At 44.6% G+C, this 20482-nt stretch overlaps 1 protein-coding gene across 1 annotated transcript in view; it reads left to right on the top strand.

Annotated features, from left to right (window-relative positions):
* The first annotated feature begins 775 nt into the window (after positions 1–775).
* MAP1B (microtubule associated protein 1B) overlaps positions 776–20482 on the top strand; it is a 100710-nt gene continuing 81003 nt past the window's right edge. The window contains exons 1-2 of the mRNA XM_015074585.3: positions 776–1217; positions 9184–9285. Of these exons, the coding sequence (XP_014930071.2) occupies positions 1034–1217; positions 9184–9285 (286 nt within the window). The 5' untranslated portion in view covers positions 776–1033. The remainder of the gene's footprint in view (positions 1218–9183; positions 9286–20482) is intronic.

Here is a 20482-nt window from a genome sequence, read left to right on the forward strand (position 1 = left end):
TTCCCTAGGGAACTGAAAAGTACATAATAGTCACTGTAATCCTGCTGGGGTAGAGACAGTATCTTCTCTTTATTCTTTGTTATGCCTGATGCTATCTGTTCAGCATATAAAGAAAAGAAATCTGTATCTAGAAAAAAATGCATCTGTAGTCCTCTCATTTCCCGGGGTACCACGAAGCCAGTACGGTTTTTTTTTTTTTTTTTTTTTACCATTGGGACTTGGCAGACTAGTGTCCAAAGCCTGAACAATATTAGGCATCGGTTTGCATTTTTGATGTATTAAGTCAAGGTGGTAAATATTGGTAACTATGTCTTCTCAAGTCCACAAGGTCAAAGAAAAGACAGGTTCCATCTTCTTGGGCGGGGTACCCTCAGCACTACACCCGCTGTACTATCACAGCACCTGAGAATCTGGTTTCATTACAGGCGGGGACACTAGTCAGAGGCCTGACTTGTGCACCTCGCACAAGGTAAATCTCCCCACGATGAAAATGGAAATCCAAGCGGGGTGGGTGGGTGCCTGCAGGCGGCAATGGGTGTGTGGGGGGTGTAAGAGGGGGTGTGTTTTCTCCCTTCACGGCCGCAGCAGGGGCCCTTCGGGCCCCCCAGGCCCTTGACTCGCGGCCCTGCCCCGACCATTGTCCGCACACCTCTTCCCTCCAGCTTCCGGGCCGCGGGCGAGTTGATTTGCTGCAGATGACATCAGCCTTGGGCCAACGGCTGGAAGAGCGGAGGCAGCCACCGCGTGAGGATGTGCCGGGTGGTCCTTTCCTCCTCCTCTTCCTCCTCCTCCCGGCTCCGAGCCTAGTCTCGATATAAAAGCGGCGCCGCCTCCCCGCCCTCTCACACTCCCCGCTCCTCTCCGCCGCGCTCTCTAGGAGAGGGCGGAGGGGGAGGCGGCGCGCAGCGCCAGGAGGAGGGGTACGCAGGGGGCGGAGCGGAGACAGCACCTTCGGAGATAATCCTTTCTCCTGCCGCAGAGGAGAGGAGCGGCGGGAGCGGGACACTTCGCCGAGGCATAGCGGGCCGGCAGGATGGCGACCGTGGTGGTGGAAGCCGCCGAGCCGGAGCCGTCCGGCAGCATTGCCAACCCGGCGGCATCCACCTCGCCCAGCCTGTCGCATCGCTTCCTCGACAGCAAGTTCTACCTGCTGGTGGTCGTCGGCGAAATCGTGACCGAAGAGCACCTACGGCGCGCCATCGGCAACATCGAACTCGGTAAGAGGCCCTGCGTCCCCAGGGGACGCGCTCGAGGAGACTGGCAAACGCGACCCCACCCAGGGCGCGACGGCTGCCCTCCTCTTTAGGCGCGCCCCGCACCCACACCTCTCCCCGCTACCTCCTGCACTCGGTCCAGACTCTTTCCTGGGCTCATTTCGGAGAATAATGCGAATTATTAGATTTGAGACCCAGTGGGAGAGTCTCTTCTAACCTTGAGGGATATGTCATCAGGGTCTGCAGATACTGGCTGGCCACCGCCTCTCCAGCTAAATGAAATGCAGGTGACAGAGGAGCGGCGGCCACAATAAAGCCCAAACCGTAGGGAGCAAACGGCGGTGGGGAGTTGATGCAAACACCCCGTTCAGTCCTCCTCTGTCCCCCGCAAAATGCTGGGTGTCTCCTCTTCCCCTTGCCGGCAGACCCGAGGCTGAAGCACCATGTGCCAGGGCCCGCATGGGAATCATCTTCACCACAGCCACCTCAGCCCCCGAAAAATGCCTTTTCTGGCTTAAAACCTCCCGATTTGTTCTTTCCTTGCAATGACTAGGCTAGTCCTGGGGCCACGCCCGCTTCCCCCCCCACCCCCCCCGCGCTTCACCCGGGACGCAGAGATGGAGAACCTCCTGCCTCCTGCGCTTGATTCCCAGACGGCGCCCGCCTCGCTACTGCCCCTGGGATCCTGGTTGCAGCTTTCAGAAAGGACAATGGGACCCCAAGTTGCGGGGTGGGGCTTCTTTCAAAAGTCTCAGCCTTGGTAGTGATGGCTCAGGGGGAAGGCGGGGTGGGGGGGGGGTGGTTAGCGGGTAGGGCCAGCGCCTCGCCCGGTGCGCGCACTAGGAGCGCGCTCTGCAGAGGCCGAATAGCGGTTCGCCTAGAACCCTGGGCGGGGCCGTGAGGGCCCGCCGGGCGCAGCCTCGGGCGCGCTGACCGACCCGCCCCCCAGCCCCACCCGGGCTGCCGCAGTGCCCCCATCCGCTAGCCGCACCTGCCCCCCGCACTGCGGCGCCCCCGTCGGGCGCGGTCCGCCTGGTGTGCGCTCTGCCGGGGCCTCGGGCTTGGTGCTGCGCACCCCCACCTCTCCGTCAGCCCGGCTTTGTTGCGCTCGAAGCCCCCCCCTCCCCTCCCCGAGCAGGGCGCTCTGGTCTCTGCCTCCCCCCCCCCAGTGTCCCGGACCTCCCCTCGCCGCTGACAGAGGTCGCCAGGTCCCTGCGCAGCCCCAGCCCGCGCTCTATTCTCTTGGGGTGGTGCTGAAGCGTTTCTGCCTGGAGACACCGGCTGGTGGGCGTGGTGCAGTCCGCACTGCGGTCTCTACGGCAGCCCGAGGCGGACAAAGGGCGTTCACGCAGCCCTCGATCCCGCTCCCGGCGCACCCCCACCCCATAAAAGACGAAAGGAAGACTTTATTTTCGATGAAAAAATTAACGCTTGTTTTCTGCCTCTGCATTTGGAAACGGCCCCTTGTCCCCAGAACAAAAGGCTGCAGGGTGGGGACTGGAGTTGCAGACCTGGGTCTTTTGTTTAACTTTAAAGCACTGATTTTTTCCTTCCAGTTTAAAAAAAAAAAAAAAAAAAGCAGAATGCAGTCGTGTTATTTTATTCGAAAAAAAATTTCAAGAAGAGATTTCAATAGTGAAATGCCTTCTTTGAGCATCTCAAAAACCCTTCATTTTCAAACGTTAGGCCTTTAATCTGATCTTAGTTTGGTTGCACATTTTCTCCTTGGAAATTTCCTACGTACCGACTTCGGGTGTGGCTGCTCTATGAATCAATGACTTTGGATTAAAAACAATTACTGTCCACACCATTGCCGCGGAATCATAATACATTAGGAGGGGCTTTGCTATCTGTAAGATTTTCATAACCTCCCGATGTGGTGCCAGGAGAGGCACCGTCACCCCCATTTTAGAGATGGGGACCCAGAGAGGCAGGACGGATAAGAAGACCCGCTCAAGGTCACATCATTCATAAGTGACTGAAGTGCCAGCACGGCACCATTACTGTTGTTCTGGTCCTGTCATGATGTTAGTGCAGGGCAGGATAACATCAGAGGAAGATCAAACACGGGTTTTCCCAGCTTGTCTTTGTACAGTCATCCACTTGTGGGCAGCGCCCCGTGCAGCGAGGTGTTTTAGCAATCACCTTCCACCGCCGTTATCTTCCTGCTTTGTTACTCTGCTGGTCACCCTTTCAGTACCCATTCCTCAGGGGGTTTATTCAGTCCTCTTCTGTTTGAGGAGAAAATTGATGTCTCCAAGTACTGCCATGAAGTGCTCTCTGTCTTTACCCCTTTTCATACAACTAGCATGCAGTCATAAAGTTCAGATTTGTCTTTTTGACATTAAAATAAAAAAAAATTGAAATAAAAATAGAGAGGAAAAGTCACCGATCGTAGATGAGGAGCCTAGTGAATTTTCACAAAATGAACACACCCATGTTATCTAGATGGAGAAATGGACATTACTGGCATCCCAGAAGTCTCCTCATGTTCCCTTCTCAATCGCCATGCCTTCCTGATTTTTAATTCCCTAATTTGGTCAGGTTTTTGCACAAAACTCCAAAATGGCTGTATTGATCCCATTAACAATCAATCAAGTCGGGGGGAGGGGGGAGCAGAGCCATTTCCTCACATGTGGGAGCAGATGCTGCTTTTCCTCTGGAGATTGCTCTCCTGGGTCCTGGGATCCCGGATGCAGCTCGAGCTACAGGGCCTCGTGGTACTAAGTGACACTGCTCCCCTAGCTTTTCAGACGGGCTGGGATGACTTAGCAACAGGGCAGGCTGGCTCTGTTTCCCTGTGCCTGACACGCTGCTGCCTCCGCCTGCGGATCCCAGCTGGGCTTCCTCCAGAGGTCACTCTGATACCACTGCTATTGTCGCTGGTGCCCGCGGGCCAGGGCCAGGTTGTGAGAAGCGCGATGGAGATGCTGCAGGGGGCTCCGCTTGGATTGTGTGCCGGCTGGGCATGCGGTTCGTCATTTGTTACGCTTGCGTCCTATTTCCCCTTTCGTCTTAACTGATGTTCTGTGGGTTGGGAGACCCTGGTGACTTGGAATTTTGCCATCTGATGACTGAGGGTTCTTTGGGGAGCCTAGAAAATAGATCCGTAGGAAGATGGTGATAATGCAATAAATTGACAGGCCTGAGACATCCTGATGTGACTGCTTAGGAAATGCTTTTTGAAACCAAGGATGAGAGATGGTCCCTCATTTTCTCAACTGTATTCAAAACGTACCATGTAAGGTTTGGTTATTTCTTCTCAAGTCTGAAACACTTGGATGGGTCTAGCTTTATTTTGTTAGTTATGCAGCACTTCATGCCTGACCACGGTTGCTACCACAGATGCCATTCCTGGGCACCTCTTTGACCCTCTTCCTCATTAGCCCCCAACTTAGACTTAATAGCCAACGCCATTTTTCACAGAGCCTCACTTCTCTAGTGTATATTAGAACATAGAGTGTGATGCATCCACGCCTTGCAAACTGAATACTAGAGCCTATGAAAGGAGTTGTCACTGCTTCATTTTATTGCTTTACGGGAATCAAGACATCTAAGGAATACTAAGTGTCAGTTTGGTGCTTTGATTACTGTGAAAGAGTGTAACTTTCCTGTAGTTAGCACTGGGAATCAGCAAGAATTTTTATAAAAAGGTAGACGTGTGTGACATTGACTCTCCTGAGTTTTTAGACGTAAGTTTAGCTGATAACATTGGAACTTTGTGATGTTACTTTATTGATTGTTTTCAGTGCAAGGTGGCTGAGAACCCAGGAAACATTTGGGGTTTAGTTTTCATTTTATTTTAGCAGGGCAAAACCAGCACATGGTGGAGGTTAGAAGAAATGTTGGAGAGTGTTACATTTATTATGTTCATCTTTATACTTTTCAAAGTCAAAAGGCAGATGGATTTCTGCTTGTACTGCTTCACTGGTATTATCTAGTAAGGGCTCTGTGATCTATGCAGAAATCCAAGCCAGTCCTCAAACGTAAGGTTATTAGATTGATGATTCATGCTTAATCTTCTCTAAAGGTTTACTTTTTAAAGTAAGTTCTAACTTTTAAACCAATAATAGTCATAAATCACTTCTTTTATCTGTTTCCAATGTGGGATGCTATCAGAAGACCTAAAAATGATTTATCCCCAATGCTTTGAAATGATCTCTATGAGAGGTATTGTCTGCATTACACATAACATATATATTATGAACATCAAGTTGTTGGCTGAAAAAAAAAAGAAAAAAGCCAATTGAAAGTTTGGTCAAAAGGGGAAAAATAGGAAAACTTCTTTGAGAGATAAACCTTGATTTTAGCTCTTTTTTAAAAAAAAATTCTGTTTCTTTAGTTTATGATTCAAATCTGCCCTCTGATCACTTTTTAGCATAGTTTTACAAATAGAATCTTACAGTTAAGTTAATCATTTAGGTACTAGCGAAAAAAAAAATACAAGCCTCTGGATCAGAGCGATCAACTAAAAAGTTCATAGAAAAAAATCAACTTTCAAAGGCCCAAATAACTGTCAGAACTCATGTGCCATTTCAACATGTAATGAATGGTCATTTTGTTGGATTTTTCCAACTTATTGCCTCTTTTAGGAGTACAGATTTTAGTCTTTACGTGAGAGGTGCGTTTTGAAAATTGTTGACTTTATTAAGTGATGTTGTAAAATGCTTGCATGATTACTAACTTGGCAAGATAGAACCTGTATAAAGTAAGGGAAAGTGGTTCCTTATTGTTCATCCTGTCTTGTCCGGTAATGAACACATGCCCACCCCCAGCACGACACACACAACCTTTTCATTTCTCCCTTTTCCATCTGTAAATTTTATGTGCACTTTAGCCTCCCTTTTGTGCACTGCATTCCCCTGGATTCAGAGAACTGAGATGGGAAGATCCTTTGTTGCCCTCAGTCACCTTGGCTGGAGGACTGGCCTGCCGACAGTGATGGTGCCCTGTTCCATGGCTGGGCAACAGCCCCAGATTAGATGGGAGAGTTCTTAGGATGCCTCGCCGTAGGCCAACTTCTCAGGGGTGACAGATGTCCTCTGGGCCCAGAAGTTTAATAAATGGAGGTTGACCTCCATTTGGTAGTTGTTCTGTTCTGGCCCAACCTAGGTAAGCCAGCACAGGGCACAGTCTTCGTAGAGTACTGGAGATGCAAAGGCTCAGGAAGTTTGACCTGGAGCATTTGGGGGGATAATTCTTAAAAAGGCTAGGAATTTATCTTGGCCTCTGTGGTATCCATGAGAGGCCAGGATGACCTGCTTCTGAAAGCCTCTCCTGAACCTCTTGATCAGCACCCTACTAGCCCCCAGCCAGGAATTTGGAGACAGAAGAATGTGGCAAGAGCCAAAGATGTCTTTCTGTCCTATGAACTTTAGAGGGCCCACTGTTGGCTTCCTCTTATGCACAGAGGGAAGATATTTAAACCTACTGAATGCAATATGAAACTTCTTTGAGAAATACTGTTTCTCTTTACTAGTATTATTCAGTGGAAGGTACGAAGTAATTACAAAATATGTTATTTCTAAAATTGGGATAGAACGTGGCCTTGTTCCCAAATTTTCCTTTCCAATTAAAATAACCTTCAAATCCATTGTAGTCGTTATTTTATAAGTGGCAGTAGTGACTTATGCATTGTTAAGGCATAATTTGGCTGGCTGGAAATCGCTCCCTTGAAAAGAGAACGCTAATTTTTTTCTTTCATTGGCATTATAAAAATGAGAACTATTATTTTTATCAACTGTTTCCTAGTGTAGTTTAAAAATTAATTTCTAACTGGTTTGTGTGTTTTGTACTTTTTCCCTTGCTAAATTACAAATCATTCAGCTAGGAGTTTATGAAGTACAAAGCAAACATTTAATTGCTTGTGTCATGACGAGTTTATTGAAGCCGAAGGGAAAATGACAAACAACGATGTAAGAGCACGTCTACCTAGATGAAGTCATTCAAGTGATGTAGCAATTTGGACATAATATAGAACAAAGGCCGAAAAATCGTATGAGTTTAATTTAAAGACATATGTCTGCTTGTTAACTTAGTGACCCAGCTTGACAAGCCAGGATACAAAGTGGAGCTCAGACCTGGAGCAAAGAGAGCCCACTTAACAATTACTAATTAAGCAGCTCAGACAGGAGCTCGACGGTTTTTCATACTAGCCGAGTATGTAGTGTATACATTGAAGTAAAATATTCTAATGAATTCAGGCCTCTCAACCTGTCAAGCTTTCTGTGAAACAAAAAGAACCCATTTATCATTTCTGCACTAAAAAGATCTGCAAAATCTCAACATGCCTTTCTTGTTAAAATTTAAATACTCCATTAGCACAAATGCAAGCTGAGGCTGATGATGTTTCCGGGGAGATCCATAAAATTCTCCCTTATAATTTAGCCTCTCTTTAGGAATGTTAACTCTTCCACACCTGAATTCATTCCATTTATTGTATGATAAATGTCTGCCTCTATTTAGTGGACATCCATCTGTGAAAATATTCCTCAGAGTCGAAAGGTGTTTGGCGTATAATCTGAAGATAGTCTAAATATGTAGTTAAGTGAGTTTCCAGAATCTTTGTGTGATATATTTATACGTATACAAGACATATACATATGTATATGTACACATGTATATGCATGTATATACACACATATATTTTGTTTCTTTGCAAGATAAGAAGACTGAACAAGATATAAATGGGGCTGAATACAGAGAAGCATTAAGGATTTACAGGTGTTCATACTGCCCCAAGTCTGTTTGAATGACTCATGACCAGCAAAAAATGGTTAAATGACGTGTTTATTTAGAGATAGTTCTTCTGCTGTATTTTACCTAGAGGGTCAAGTCCCTGCTCTTAGTAGGTATGCAGTAAATGACTCTTGTCCCAGAGGGTTGTTCCTGGCAATTGAAGATGCTCCAGGAAGGGTACAATCATGGATGTTCCATAATGGCTCCACCATGAGCTACCTATTTGGGAAAGTATAAAAATACAGAAAAACAAACAAACACATTCCAGAGTTCTGTGGCTTCCCAGTTTTCCCTGGCTTGCTCCCCAGTTCTCCCTTCTTCCGTGTCCTCTGCATCCCCCCTCTGGTCATCCCCTTCGGAAGGACAGGAGGAGAGGGGATGAAGGAGATAGTCCGTCCAAGTTCCTTTTACCCTAGCTATCAGCCTAGTGAATGGAATAGACAGTTTGTGGCCCCCGACTCTGTAGAATTTTTCTAAAGTATAAAATGTTGTCCCCCCCCTTTTGTTTTTGCCTCGAGGTAGGAAAATTCAGTACAACTAACAATTGTGAAAGAAAGAACTACCCCGCTAAGCTTGTCCGGTAGAATAAATGGCGGAGGGGACAGATAGATGAAGTCCTTAAGATTGAGATCCAGTCTTCTTATGAAAGGTCACACAAGCTTTGGATTGATCTGTAGGAGTTGGGAAACCCAGGTCAAAATGAGGTGGGTAAAGAAAAGAAACCATACGTGCACACGGAATGCACACGCACACTGCAGAAAGTACCATTTGAAAACCAAAGGCCTGGACTTGAATGTTCGCTTTCCCACCCTCGTTCTACATTTTCTTGCCACCTACAAGGGGACCATGGGAGAGGTAGAGGTTATCTCCCGGCCTCTTAACTGCAACAGAACTTCCCATCTCCCTGTCCTTTCTATTCATTCCCTCCCTAGAGTAAAGCCTGTCATTTTCCTAATAACTGTTTTCTTTACCCTCCCAGAAAAGCTGCATTTACGTTTTATGAGGGGCAGAAGTTCAACCCACACTGCTAGTCACCCCTCTCTTGTGGCCTGGTACAGAGACCTCCCCGGCCCTCCCATTTTGTGGGCATCCACTGCTAGCCAGCAAGCTCTTGAGAAAAGAGGTTTCCACATCCTCCCTTACAGCCTGAGAAATGTCACAGTGATGTTTTCCAAACCGCTCTGAAGTGACTAACTGGAACTCTGTCAATTCTCTTCCTTTTCCTCCCTAGGAATCCGATCATGGGACACAAACCTGATTGAATGCAACCTGGACCAAGAACTGAAACTTTTTGTGTCTCGACACTCTGCAAGATTCTCTCCTGAAGTCCCAGGTGAGGCTTTGGTTCAGTATTAGTCAGCCTAGACTTTGAAAGGACCTGGGGTGGGGGGGTGGGAGGGGTGGGGGGTGGGTGGGCAGGGATCGGCTGATGACTGGAAAGCTTTGCCTGGGGCATCAAAAAAACGTTCTTATTGCTAAAGATTTCTTTGTATTTGTTGTTATCAACGAGGTTAGCCAGAAGCACATTTTAAGAAAATCAATTGTGAGTTATCACTGTGTGGTTTATCAACTTGGCGGATTCTTAGTGAAAAGTTTTAAAGTTCTGGGGTACATTCTTTTTCTATTCCATTGCACTCTGACTTCAGGGGATTGCAAACTATTTAAATATTAACTTTATTCAAATCTATGACTGTAAATTGGATGCCCCTCCCTGCCCGTGCCACAACCTCTTTCCCTCCCTAGAAAATGGAAACATCTCCATTTCAAAATGAAATATACCTCATCATTTCATCATTCCATTATCACTCACTTTTCTTGGTGCGGGTAAAAGAGTCTGAAATTCCAAACTGCTGTTAAAATAGCCTTTCTTTCAGAGATGGCAAAGAATTCTACAGAGTAAAGGTAAGGACGCAAAAATCTCTTATATGTGGAAAGGCGACCAAGAGCCAGCTGCCTCACTAGGGATGTACTCTGACCTATGCCTCTAAGCCTGGGGATATAGTGAGACTCGCCCACTTTATCTTCCTCTTGTGAGAGTGACCCATAGGTCTCTCTCTTGGTCACCTTTGAGGATTATGAGCAGAGGTGCTGGACCATAAAGACCCCGAACCTCCGAACCTGTGTTTCTCAAAAGCTCTGCCATTGATCCATCATAGACAACTGTATTGCATTTTATTTCTTGGATATCACTCAAGTTTTATGTAAAGTGGTGAAAACTCTTTTCTATCTGCATGATTCTGTCGGATGATTGCTAATTTTATTCGCATTGATATAAAATCGGGAATGGGGCTCATACTTTTTTCCCCCCGTTGATTACATCATATGCCATTAGCCTTGGACATGGCAAGAGTTGAAACCACTTGTAAAATGTCATCATTCCATGAATCACACTTGGCTGCAGCAACATGCCCACGAGACAATCCCAGTTCTTCGCTTTGAGTGTGAGATTAGAATAAAATCCCATACATTTCTGTTGTCCAAATGAATTGTTGCTTTCCAGCATGGAATTGAGTCAATGTGCTAAGAAAAACATAGCAGGAATGGGTTCATTAAAAGCTAACTTGCTGCACAGCCATGTGAAAAAATCAGCTTTTAAGTAACTTTGCTTTGAGATCAAAACAGAGAATGATCCAGAGACTATCAGACAGCACATGGTTTGCTGAAGTAAAGGTATAGTATATGGTTCCTTCTTACATTATTGTGCTGTGTTTTTGTATCTTGCACATCTCCGTAACTTTTAAAAACACCTCGTAAAAACAAAAATAAGAGAAGTACCCTTTTCAACAAGTATGTTTCAAAATGTAAAAGGCAACTTTTTGTTTTTTCGCTGTAGATTTTCTGGCTTTCTTATATGATTGTTTGTAAAGCCACTTTTTTTTTTTTTTTTTTTTGTAAACAAATCATGTGATTGCCATTGTGTTCATTCATCCTTGGATGGACTTTGTGGAATGACAGCTGTGCATTGCAAAATGAAAGGCTGCAAGAACCGCTGAGGAATTTACCATTTTCGGACCAAAGATCTAAGATTAGTTTTGTGGACTAGTAAGGTCAGGCTCTCCAAATCACCACTTTAGCCCAGTATACCCTGTTCTCCCTCCTTTTCCTGCTATACCTGAAGTAGGGATTGGTTACCCACCTCGTTGTATCAGTGCTACGCTAGACACTCTGTTTAGAGATGGGCCTCTGGACCTGTAGCAATCCTCCCATTCTTGCTGACTCCAGAAAGGGTGGGTATTATGACCTTCCCTTTTAAGCCTAAGAGTGCAAGGTGCAGGGCTGGGCCTCCCCACTGAGGACTGAACATGTAGAACAGAGCCACTGGAGTATTGCCCTTGTGTGGAGAGCGTTCAGAGTGGCTTGAAGGTGTTTAACCAAGACTATAATAGATGGTGAAAGCACATGTCAGATTCATTTTCAGGTAAGTGTGTTTTAGAGAGAAGAGACGTTATGTTAGAGGACACAGATGCCAAATTGGGGTGAGTAGACATCACAGGATGATGCTTGGCTTAGACCCAGTGAAGCCCTTAGCTTTTCCTGAACAAACTGGAAAGCTTTGAGGGGAAATTTGAAGTCTGTTTTTAAGTGGGTCCCAGTCTGGTGGTCTCTTCCCTACTCCCTGAAATTCTGTAGAAGCTAATATATGTACCTCAGGCCTCCTAAAATGGAGCCAGCTGAACCTCTTCCTTTAGTTTCAAGATTCTAAGTTAACCTAGAGTCAAGGCACATGATGAAGCGTGGGTTCATTAAAAGAATAAAGCCATACAGTCAGTTACAAAGTACTTAAATAGCACCTCCAAGGTGCCAGGCACTCTGGGGTCAGGGTGGGTGAACACACTGATGAACAAAACCAACATAGTCACTATTTTACTTGTGGGAGAGGAGGCATCCAGCAGTCACATGCGGACTAGCATAACCTCCAGTGCGCTGCACCAATTCCAAACAGTTTTTTCTTTTATTTATTTTTTTAATTTATTTTTGAGAGAGAGACAGAGAGAGACAGAGCATGAGTAGGGGAGGGGCAGAGAGAGAGAAGGAGACACAGAATCCGAAGCAGGCTCCAGGCTCTGAGCTGTGAGCACAGAGCCCAGTGCGGGGCTCGAACCCACGGACCTTGAGATCACGACCTGAGCCAAAGTCGGGCGCTTAACCAGCTGAGCCACCCAGGCACTCCTGGTTTGGTATTTTTTTAGGCTAGCAGAGTTACAGTGGAACGTTCGTTGTCTTCCCTGACACAAATAGATTGGGAGCTCTTACCTATTTTACAGTCATGTTATGCCTCTGTTGTTGTTTTTAAGGATTGGAGATGACTCATGAAAGACTGGTGATAGCCTCCAATGCAGCTAACAGATCATGCAGGTGGCACAGCCTCGTTTATTCTCTGGGACTAGTTTAACCCTTGTATTTGTTTTTAAATATGATTTTGAGAATCAGTTTGGCTAACTCTAAGACTGCAGGTCTCATTCAAGACCAGTCTGAAAGATTTAGTCATCTTGAACAAATACCCTTTGAGCAGGAATCTGAAATGTGAGTGCTTTCTCTGTACAAGGTGGGGGTCATGTGGTACGAATGGTGAGCTGGTGGCTCCCTGGGATCCCTGAGGCTGTGTACTGGGATCCCTAAGCTCTCCCCCACTCTGACACACTAATTCTCAGAATGATCGGTCATCTGGATCATCTTTTACCCTTTGGAACGTGTTGTAGCATTGACTTGCCTAAAGGAACATTCAGTAAACCTCTGCTGTGTGCCCTGGGCAGGTCTGCTGCCTCACCCTGTTGTAAGACCATTCTTGGCCACATCTAAGCTAGGGCCAAGCAAGACTAGTTATCTTGAGAGAAAAGGTTAGGTGGTCCATCATGAATGCTCTCCAGTCTTTTGCTCAAGTCAAGTCCAATAACTGAGTCTTTTCAAAATAGAGGAAATGTCTTGTTTCCTTATATTTATCAATTCAAATACTATCAAAAAATTTTTATTTATATATTATGGCATGTGTTTTGTACCTTGATCATGTTGAGTGCGAATCATTTTTGTAAGTCCCACCACAAGAGTAGCTAGGTCGACCGAGCTGTATAGAATTTATTTCACTCTCTATTCTTATTTGCTTCCCTGCCTAATGTTACTTTCGATCTCTTGTAATAACAGAGGAGGATATCTCCTAGGGGTTATAAGAGGTGCCTCATAATTATCTGTGTTAGAAAGACATCATTTTAAAACGGCAAACGAAGGGTGCCTGGGGGACTCACTCAGTTAAGCATCCAACTCTTTCATTTTGGCTCAGGTCACGATTTCACAGTTGTCGAGGTCAAGCCTACGACAGCGACAGTGCATAGCCTGCTTGGGTTTCTGTCTTCCTTTCTTTCTGCCCCTCCTCCACTTGGCTCTTTCTCTCAAAATAAATAAAAATAAAAATAAAAAACTTAAAAAAAAAAAGTACTTCATCCCAGGGCAAGGGACACCAGACTGAAAATTAATTTCAATTTTTCCCCCATCATTTGCCACTCTGATCTGCCTGTTAAAATAATTTTAAAAACTTGATAACCAAAATTCATACCAGCAACATAGCATAATGATTAAGAGTAGAGATCCTGGAGTTAACCTACCTGAATTTTTTTTTAAGTTTATTCATTTTGAGAGTGAGAGAGAGAATGCATGATGCGTGAGCAGGGGAGGGGTGGAGAGGGGGAGAGAGAGAATCCCAAGCAGGCTCCGTACTGTCCGTGCAGAGCCTGATGCAGGGCTTAAACTCACGAGAACTGTGAGATAATGATCTGAGCCGAAACTAAGGGTTCGACGCTTAACTGACTGAGCCACCCAGGAGCCCCTAACCTACCCGAGTTTTGATCCTAGCTCTGACATTTATTTGGTGTAGGATCTTGGGCAAGTTATTTAATCATTCTAAGCCTTAGTTTAAATGTCTGTAAAACAGGGACAGTCACTTCTACCTCCTAGAATCTTCACGAGGATCCAATGAGTTAATGCGTGTAAAGATCTTGAAACAGTGCTTGTCACATGGTAAAATGTAAACTAGTGTTAACATTGTCTCTTTTGTTGAAAGTCTATTTGCGTTGTGTATTTGCTGATTATTATTATCTGTGGGAAAAACTGGCCCGAGATAGCGGCTCCTTTTTGTAATAATATTAAAATTTTTATCAAAGATGTTTCTCAGAGAAACAATTGCCTTAGACTTGGCAGAAGACACATAACTGCTGGTTATGGGTCAGGGGCAGTAACATTGTAGGACTGAGTTTAGGAAGGTCCTTTGAGCACGAGAGCAAAAAGGAGGCAATCCGTGAAGGTGCTGGCATCACAGAACCTTTGGGCAGCACTGGGGACCATTTGTTAAAGGGTCTTGGTGTCAATGCCAAGAGGCTGATGTGGGTGGGGACACTAGTGTGCTTTCTTGCTGTGATAACCCATCTGTTGGTAACTCCTTCCCCTCCATTCTACTACTTGGTTCTCTCTCCTACCCTCTCCGGTCAACAAGTGACCATAGCCTTTGCCAGTTTCAAGAAGCTGAGATTTCTGGTGGTTTATATTCTTAGTCAATTGGATACGTAGCGAGACCTTGGCATATTTATGTTTTGTCAGTAGTTTTATAATTCCTAGATCCCAAGATCCCAAAGATCTTCATGCAGGTGTGTTTGGGTGGTTCTGCTTAAGAACCTTCTCTCTGGAAGACAAACCGTGGCTGAGCATCCTTAGATTTGTGCTGCGTGACTGCTAAAAATATCTGCCCTCTAGATTGGTTTCTGATGGAGAATTAAAAGCAAGCCTTTTGAATTTAAGTCATGCGAATCCTCTACTCCCTTTGACATTAATGAGGCAGGGTTTTAACAATATTTGCCAGGAGAATGATAAGAAAATGCTAAAATGCTCTTAGAACAGGTCTGAGAATATTTTTAGTTGCCTTCTTACTCAGTCTAGACTTGTATGTTTAGTCTGTCGTTGTACAGAATTATAGCTTAATTGTATGTGCCTAGAATGCGTCAACTGCTCTATGACAATGAGTAATGAATGGGTTTTCAGCCCAGCTCCCAACCTTTAAACAATAAAGCACACAGATATACGTATTTAGTTGTATTCAAGAGGCTGACTTAACCCTCAGGGAACCTCTGTTTTCAGAGGGAAAGCAAATTCTTCATCTTCCTTTTCTCTCTCTTTCACATTGCACACGCATAGGTACAGGCACTTGCCCACATGCCTGCAGGGCTTGTCTTTTCTCATGGTACCATCATCCAAGGTTATGGGACGAACTGTGGTATGAGAAGAAAACCACAGAGAGTCTTATTTTGTTGAAGCAACCAGACCTCTGTTTAACATCCATTGAGGTCAATGTGTGGTGCCTGGGAAGGGAACTCCCATTTTAATGCAAACCACTGGGCTTTCTCCCACTTGCCCCCTGCCCTTGGCCTTCCCACCCCGTTGTGGTTGGTGGGGAATTGGCAGCTCCTCCTGCTGCCAGCTCCTGCTCCACTGCTCCCATTCATACGTAGCCCAGAGCGCCCAGAGCGTGGAGCATCAAATTGCCTGGTCACCCCCACCTGCATTTATTTGAAAGAGTGAAAGGGTCAAACTTTCTGTGAAGAACCAGAGTTTTGTAGTGTATGCAACGCAAGGTAACTCCTGCAAGGTGTGTATTTGGCTCAACTTTGCAATTTGGGGATGCCTTATGTCCGCATATCCTCACACGCTAGTGTGATTTTTTTCTGGTGGAAGTGTGGCCAACAGAGAGGAGTAAAATGGTGTTTGATTGCCGTGTTCATGTGCCTTTATTCCTCAGGGTTCTTAATGATGGCTCATTCAGACCACCCTGGAAATACCTATTCATCTCACTTTTTTTTTTAGAGTAGAAGGGATGTTTTACTCTGCCGACTGTAATGGTTTTGAAGCGGTTTCTAATGGGCACTGTGAAACCACTCAACACAGATATGCATAGGCAGGAAGGTGGCAGAAAATTGGCTGCCTGGGCCCAGTAGCCATTTTGGGGAATGTCAATAACCCGCCATTAAATCCAACTAAGTGGATTTCAGAGCAGCTGTTACCATTGCCAACCAAGGACAGCATCTAACACTGAACGTCAGCGCTTTTGTCTTCATTTCCAGTGAGCAAAGAAAGCCTGTGGTTTTTGCTAGCAGAGTTTTATTATTGTTGTTGATTTTTTGTTGTTGTTGTTTTTGTAGTTGTTGTTGTTTTTAAAGCAGCAATGTCCTCAAACCACCAAGCAACTCCTGTCCCTTTACTTGTGATTGCCTGATTTTGCATTTTCTCTCTGGGGCATTTTGTTCAGCCGATACGGACATATGCTGGAAATAATGGTGGGAGATGAGGAATCAAGTATAAACTAATAGATTTCTTAAATAAATCGAGTCGTATTTTTGAGTGCTAATCAAGAAGCATGAAATTGTTAAGGGATGTTTGGGAGAATGAGGTATCCCACTGTTTGTGATTTACTTGGGGAAATAAGTCGTTCCCAGCTTTAAAAAACACTAACAAAGGGTGTGTTCTTAGTTTACAAACTGCGTGTGTGAGAGAGACAGAGACACATACAGAGAGAAAGAGAGAAAGAGGAGAGGGAAAAAGGAGTTTTACTCCCAATTCCTCCGGAAGACAAGGGGTAAGAATGGAGATCGTAACAAGCATTGCGGTTTGTTCAGCCGCAGATTCAGTCATAATGACAAAGGTTACCCAGGTACCAGCACCCCCAGCCCCAGCCACAACCCGGAGCTAATTAAACGTTACCCAGGCAACCATCAAGTATCCTCAAACATCATACTCCAGGGCTTACGCCTTTTGTTTTCTCTCTGTGGTCTAAGGGTAATTTCTATTGCCTGTGAAGTCAGATTGCCTTGGTCCTAGAGAAATGTGAGAAAGTAAGACGCGCCTCTGGGGAAGCACACTTAAAAAGGGACCACAGGGACCGTAGAAATTAACATAAACACAAGACAAAAATAATGTTATTTTACGCAGTGTTCCAGCCGATGGTAAAGACCTGCCTACGGGGCGACCGCCGAGCGGTCTGCTGACACGAAACGCAACAAGAGGCTACAAATGTGATTTAAACATAAAATTATCTAATTAAAAACAACCACTCCGAGCCCAGGGCAGCCGGGGTTTCACTGGATGTCTCCTTCCTGCGGCAGTACCACACCTCATTTTAAACACTCCACCTGAGGTTGCCTCTAAAAATTGCCCTGCGGGGTTAATTTCCTGAGGGTTTCAGATAGACTATGAACCACTTGAACACTGCCTTGGTTTGGCAAGTTCTCCAAGCCTGCCCTTTTTAAAAAAATTTTTTTAACATTTATTCATCTTTGAGAGACAGAGCATGTGCGGAGAGAGGGAGACACAGAATCGGAAGCAGGCTCCAGGCTGTCAGCACGGAGCCCAATGTGGGGCTCGAACTCAGGAACTGTGAGATCATGACCTGAGCCGAAGTCGGACGCTCCACCGACTGAGCCACCCAGGGGCCCCTCCAGGGCTGCCCTTTACCAGCCCTTTCTTTCTTAATCAAACAGGTTATCACTGGAGGCTATCAGTAAATGAGCCACAATTGAGCATTTTGGACCCGATTCACAGCTTCCTTGTTTGCATCTCACAAGGATAGTCTGGGGAAGGAAGGACTGCTGCCCAGAGGGAGCACCACTTTCCCAGCCTACCTTGCCCCAAGGACATATCAATGTGCCATATAGATGTTGCTTTTTGGTTCCTGAAATGTCGGTCGATGCCACTGTCACACTTGAGCAAGGTAACTTCATAGCGGTAAACCTGAAGATGGCCTACATTCTGCAGCCCAAGCCAACCTTTTCTAGGTGCAGGGCCCCTCAGCCACTTTGAGCAGTTGTTTTCTGCCTTCTAAACTCTTTTGACGTGGGTTAAAGGCCAAAGAAACAGGTGTGAAAGCCGTTTGATGGAGCTCCTCCCTTTTTCGTGTTTGTGACCAAGCGCTAGAGGGATGTGGGAAGGAAAGGAGGCAGGGAGGGATTCCTGATCATAGTCCAATCCATTGGAAAGAAGATCATCTTTTCACAGTCTATGGTATATCGTTTTAGAAGGTGCCCTATTTTGAGCAGTCTGTCATTACGTATTTATGTAGTAGTTCCTGCAGTTAGACACGGTTTCAGTTCTTGGCTCTGCAGGCCCTAAGAAGATGTATAAGTAATCCTGGCCTGAGAGTTATTTACAACTAAACGTGGAAATAAGATAACTAACAGAACAGGTCAGTGTATAGTCTGTGTCAAATGAGAATTTTGCAGGAGAATCCTTCCATAAATTGTTTGTTCAGGCTGTTTAAAAACATACACATGCATAACAATATGCACAAAATCATATTCCCTATACAAATAGAGGCATAAATACAACAGACCTAATGTACAGCCTTCTCTTTGTGATCAAGGAATTTCAACCCAAACTGAATTGGTCCCTAGTATGGGTTAAGCTCTTTAATTTATGAAAAGATTGAATGGCTCTTTTAAGGATTCACCTCCTCTGAAAGCCTGTGAGAGCAAAACTGCTGAACTGAATGTATGGGCTTGATATTAAGATTGTCTCCATCTTTGAGCGCTGAAAAATTGTCCATTGGGAGACTCCGGAGACACGTGGGAGAGACCATGAGATGAAACCTTTTATGAAAATAAATGTGTAGTAATTGGTTGACTGCCCAAAGGCTAGAATGGACACTTTAGAGATGGAAATCACCTGATTCAGTTGTTCCTCTATCCAGGGAAGCAGTGAAGTATGTGTTGTGAGCTGTTCCCCAGCACTTTCCCTTCCCCTGACCTCAAAGCCTGACCTCATGTTGCAGCTCTGAGGCACCTGAGACTACTAATGGTACTCAAGTAGCCCCCTGCAAAGTTGCTGTGAAGGCTTTCCTCTTTTGCACCATAAAGGGATTAGACTCGATGAGGGTCTCTGGAACTTCCTTCCGGCAGCTGTGAGTTGTGTAAAACAATAGATGGTCAGTGGAGAAGAAGTCCATGTGAGATAAGTCTGGGAACCATGACATGCGAGATCTGATTTTTCAGGAGTCATAAAGTATGTAGCTCTGTGTAAATAAACTTGTTTAGTTTTATATAACCACACATTTCCTTAACCTGTTTGATTAGTCCCTTTGACCATCACTCTTTCTCAGGGATCTAGACTTCTGTAGAACACAATTTGGGAGAGGAAGGACTAAATGATCTCGGAGTCCCTTCCAGTTTTTTATTTTCCCTTCCGTGTTTCCTTGAATTTTTACTAAATTGCCTCATCACTGACGTGTGGAAGAGAATTTGTCCTATTCTCTGTTTAGCTTAAAATAGTTTTTAATCCAGCTTTTAAAATATCAATGAAAGAATTTAGTTTAGCAAATCTGCCTGTCCCATCTGCTAGGATTAATTTTAGGGGAAGATGCACAGCTTTATGACACTTAGGCTGATTTCCCAGTGGGAATTCTTGGCCCCTGACTTTTCCCATCTGTCTTTACCTCGCAGACAAACCAAATAAGACAAAACTTAAACATGTTTGCACAATGCCAAACACCTGCATTGAAAGTATCTCAAAAGTCAAATTCATGAGTGTTTTATCTACATAATGCCAAACTGTAAATAACTACATTTTTTTCCCCATTAAAATTAGAATTTCCACATCGATGTTTGCTACTTCATTAAGCCTTAGATTAGCTACTTATTCACAGATCTTTGAAAGGAGGCTAAAGATTGAACCTCATGAGTTCATCTGTCAGTTGAGTGTGTTAAAAGTGCCAGGGACATCATTTGTTATGGACAATTGAGAATGGCCTGCATTTTAATAAGCATGATCAGCTATGCATATCTTGTCATGTGAACCATCAATTAGCACAACGTAATCTAACAAGTCAGTACATGTAGATATGAATGCCCTCGGGAAGCAAAGCTCAAAACAAATCATTACTGACAGTGAACAACTTGTATGCAGGTAATGATTATCAGGAAGCCATGATTATACAGAAGGAAAAGTGATTTTTATGTTGGTGCATCAAAAGGTATCTAACACCTTATAGGTAATAATTTCAATTTGTGTTATTCCTAATGTGATCATGTTTGCCAAAAGTTTAAATCGCTCACTAGAACCTACTGATATTATTTTTATAATAAGCCTTACAGAGTATTCTAAAATCTGAATGAAATAAAATATGTACAACAACAAATTAATGAAATTCGCTCTGTGGATGAGAAGAATGGTGGTTTGGTTCATCAAGTATTCTAGTTAACAGAGAGTTGCCAATAATTCCGTGTGTGATTAGTATTATTTTAAGTTTTAGAATCCAGTCATACAGTCCTTTCTGTTAAATGAATGCCTTAAACTTATCTAGGATACATTTAGAATTTCTAAAACAAATTTATATGATAGCCTAGGATTTTCTTACAACACATCCCCTTAGAAATCTGTAATTCATTTTTCCTCCAAAATAGAGTGGTATTTTCAAAGATAGCTTTTACAAGAGTCATTGCACTCAGATATTGGCATTTTATTGAAATACAACCAAGGGAGGCTCACTCACACGGAAGAATGCACTT

This window comes from Acinonyx jubatus, chromosome A1, assembly GCF_027475565.1.
Source record: "Acinonyx jubatus isolate Ajub_Pintada_27869175 chromosome A1, VMU_Ajub_asm_v1.0, whole genome shotgun sequence".
Lineage (NCBI taxonomy): Eukaryota > Metazoa > Chordata > Mammalia > Carnivora > Felidae > Acinonyx > Acinonyx jubatus.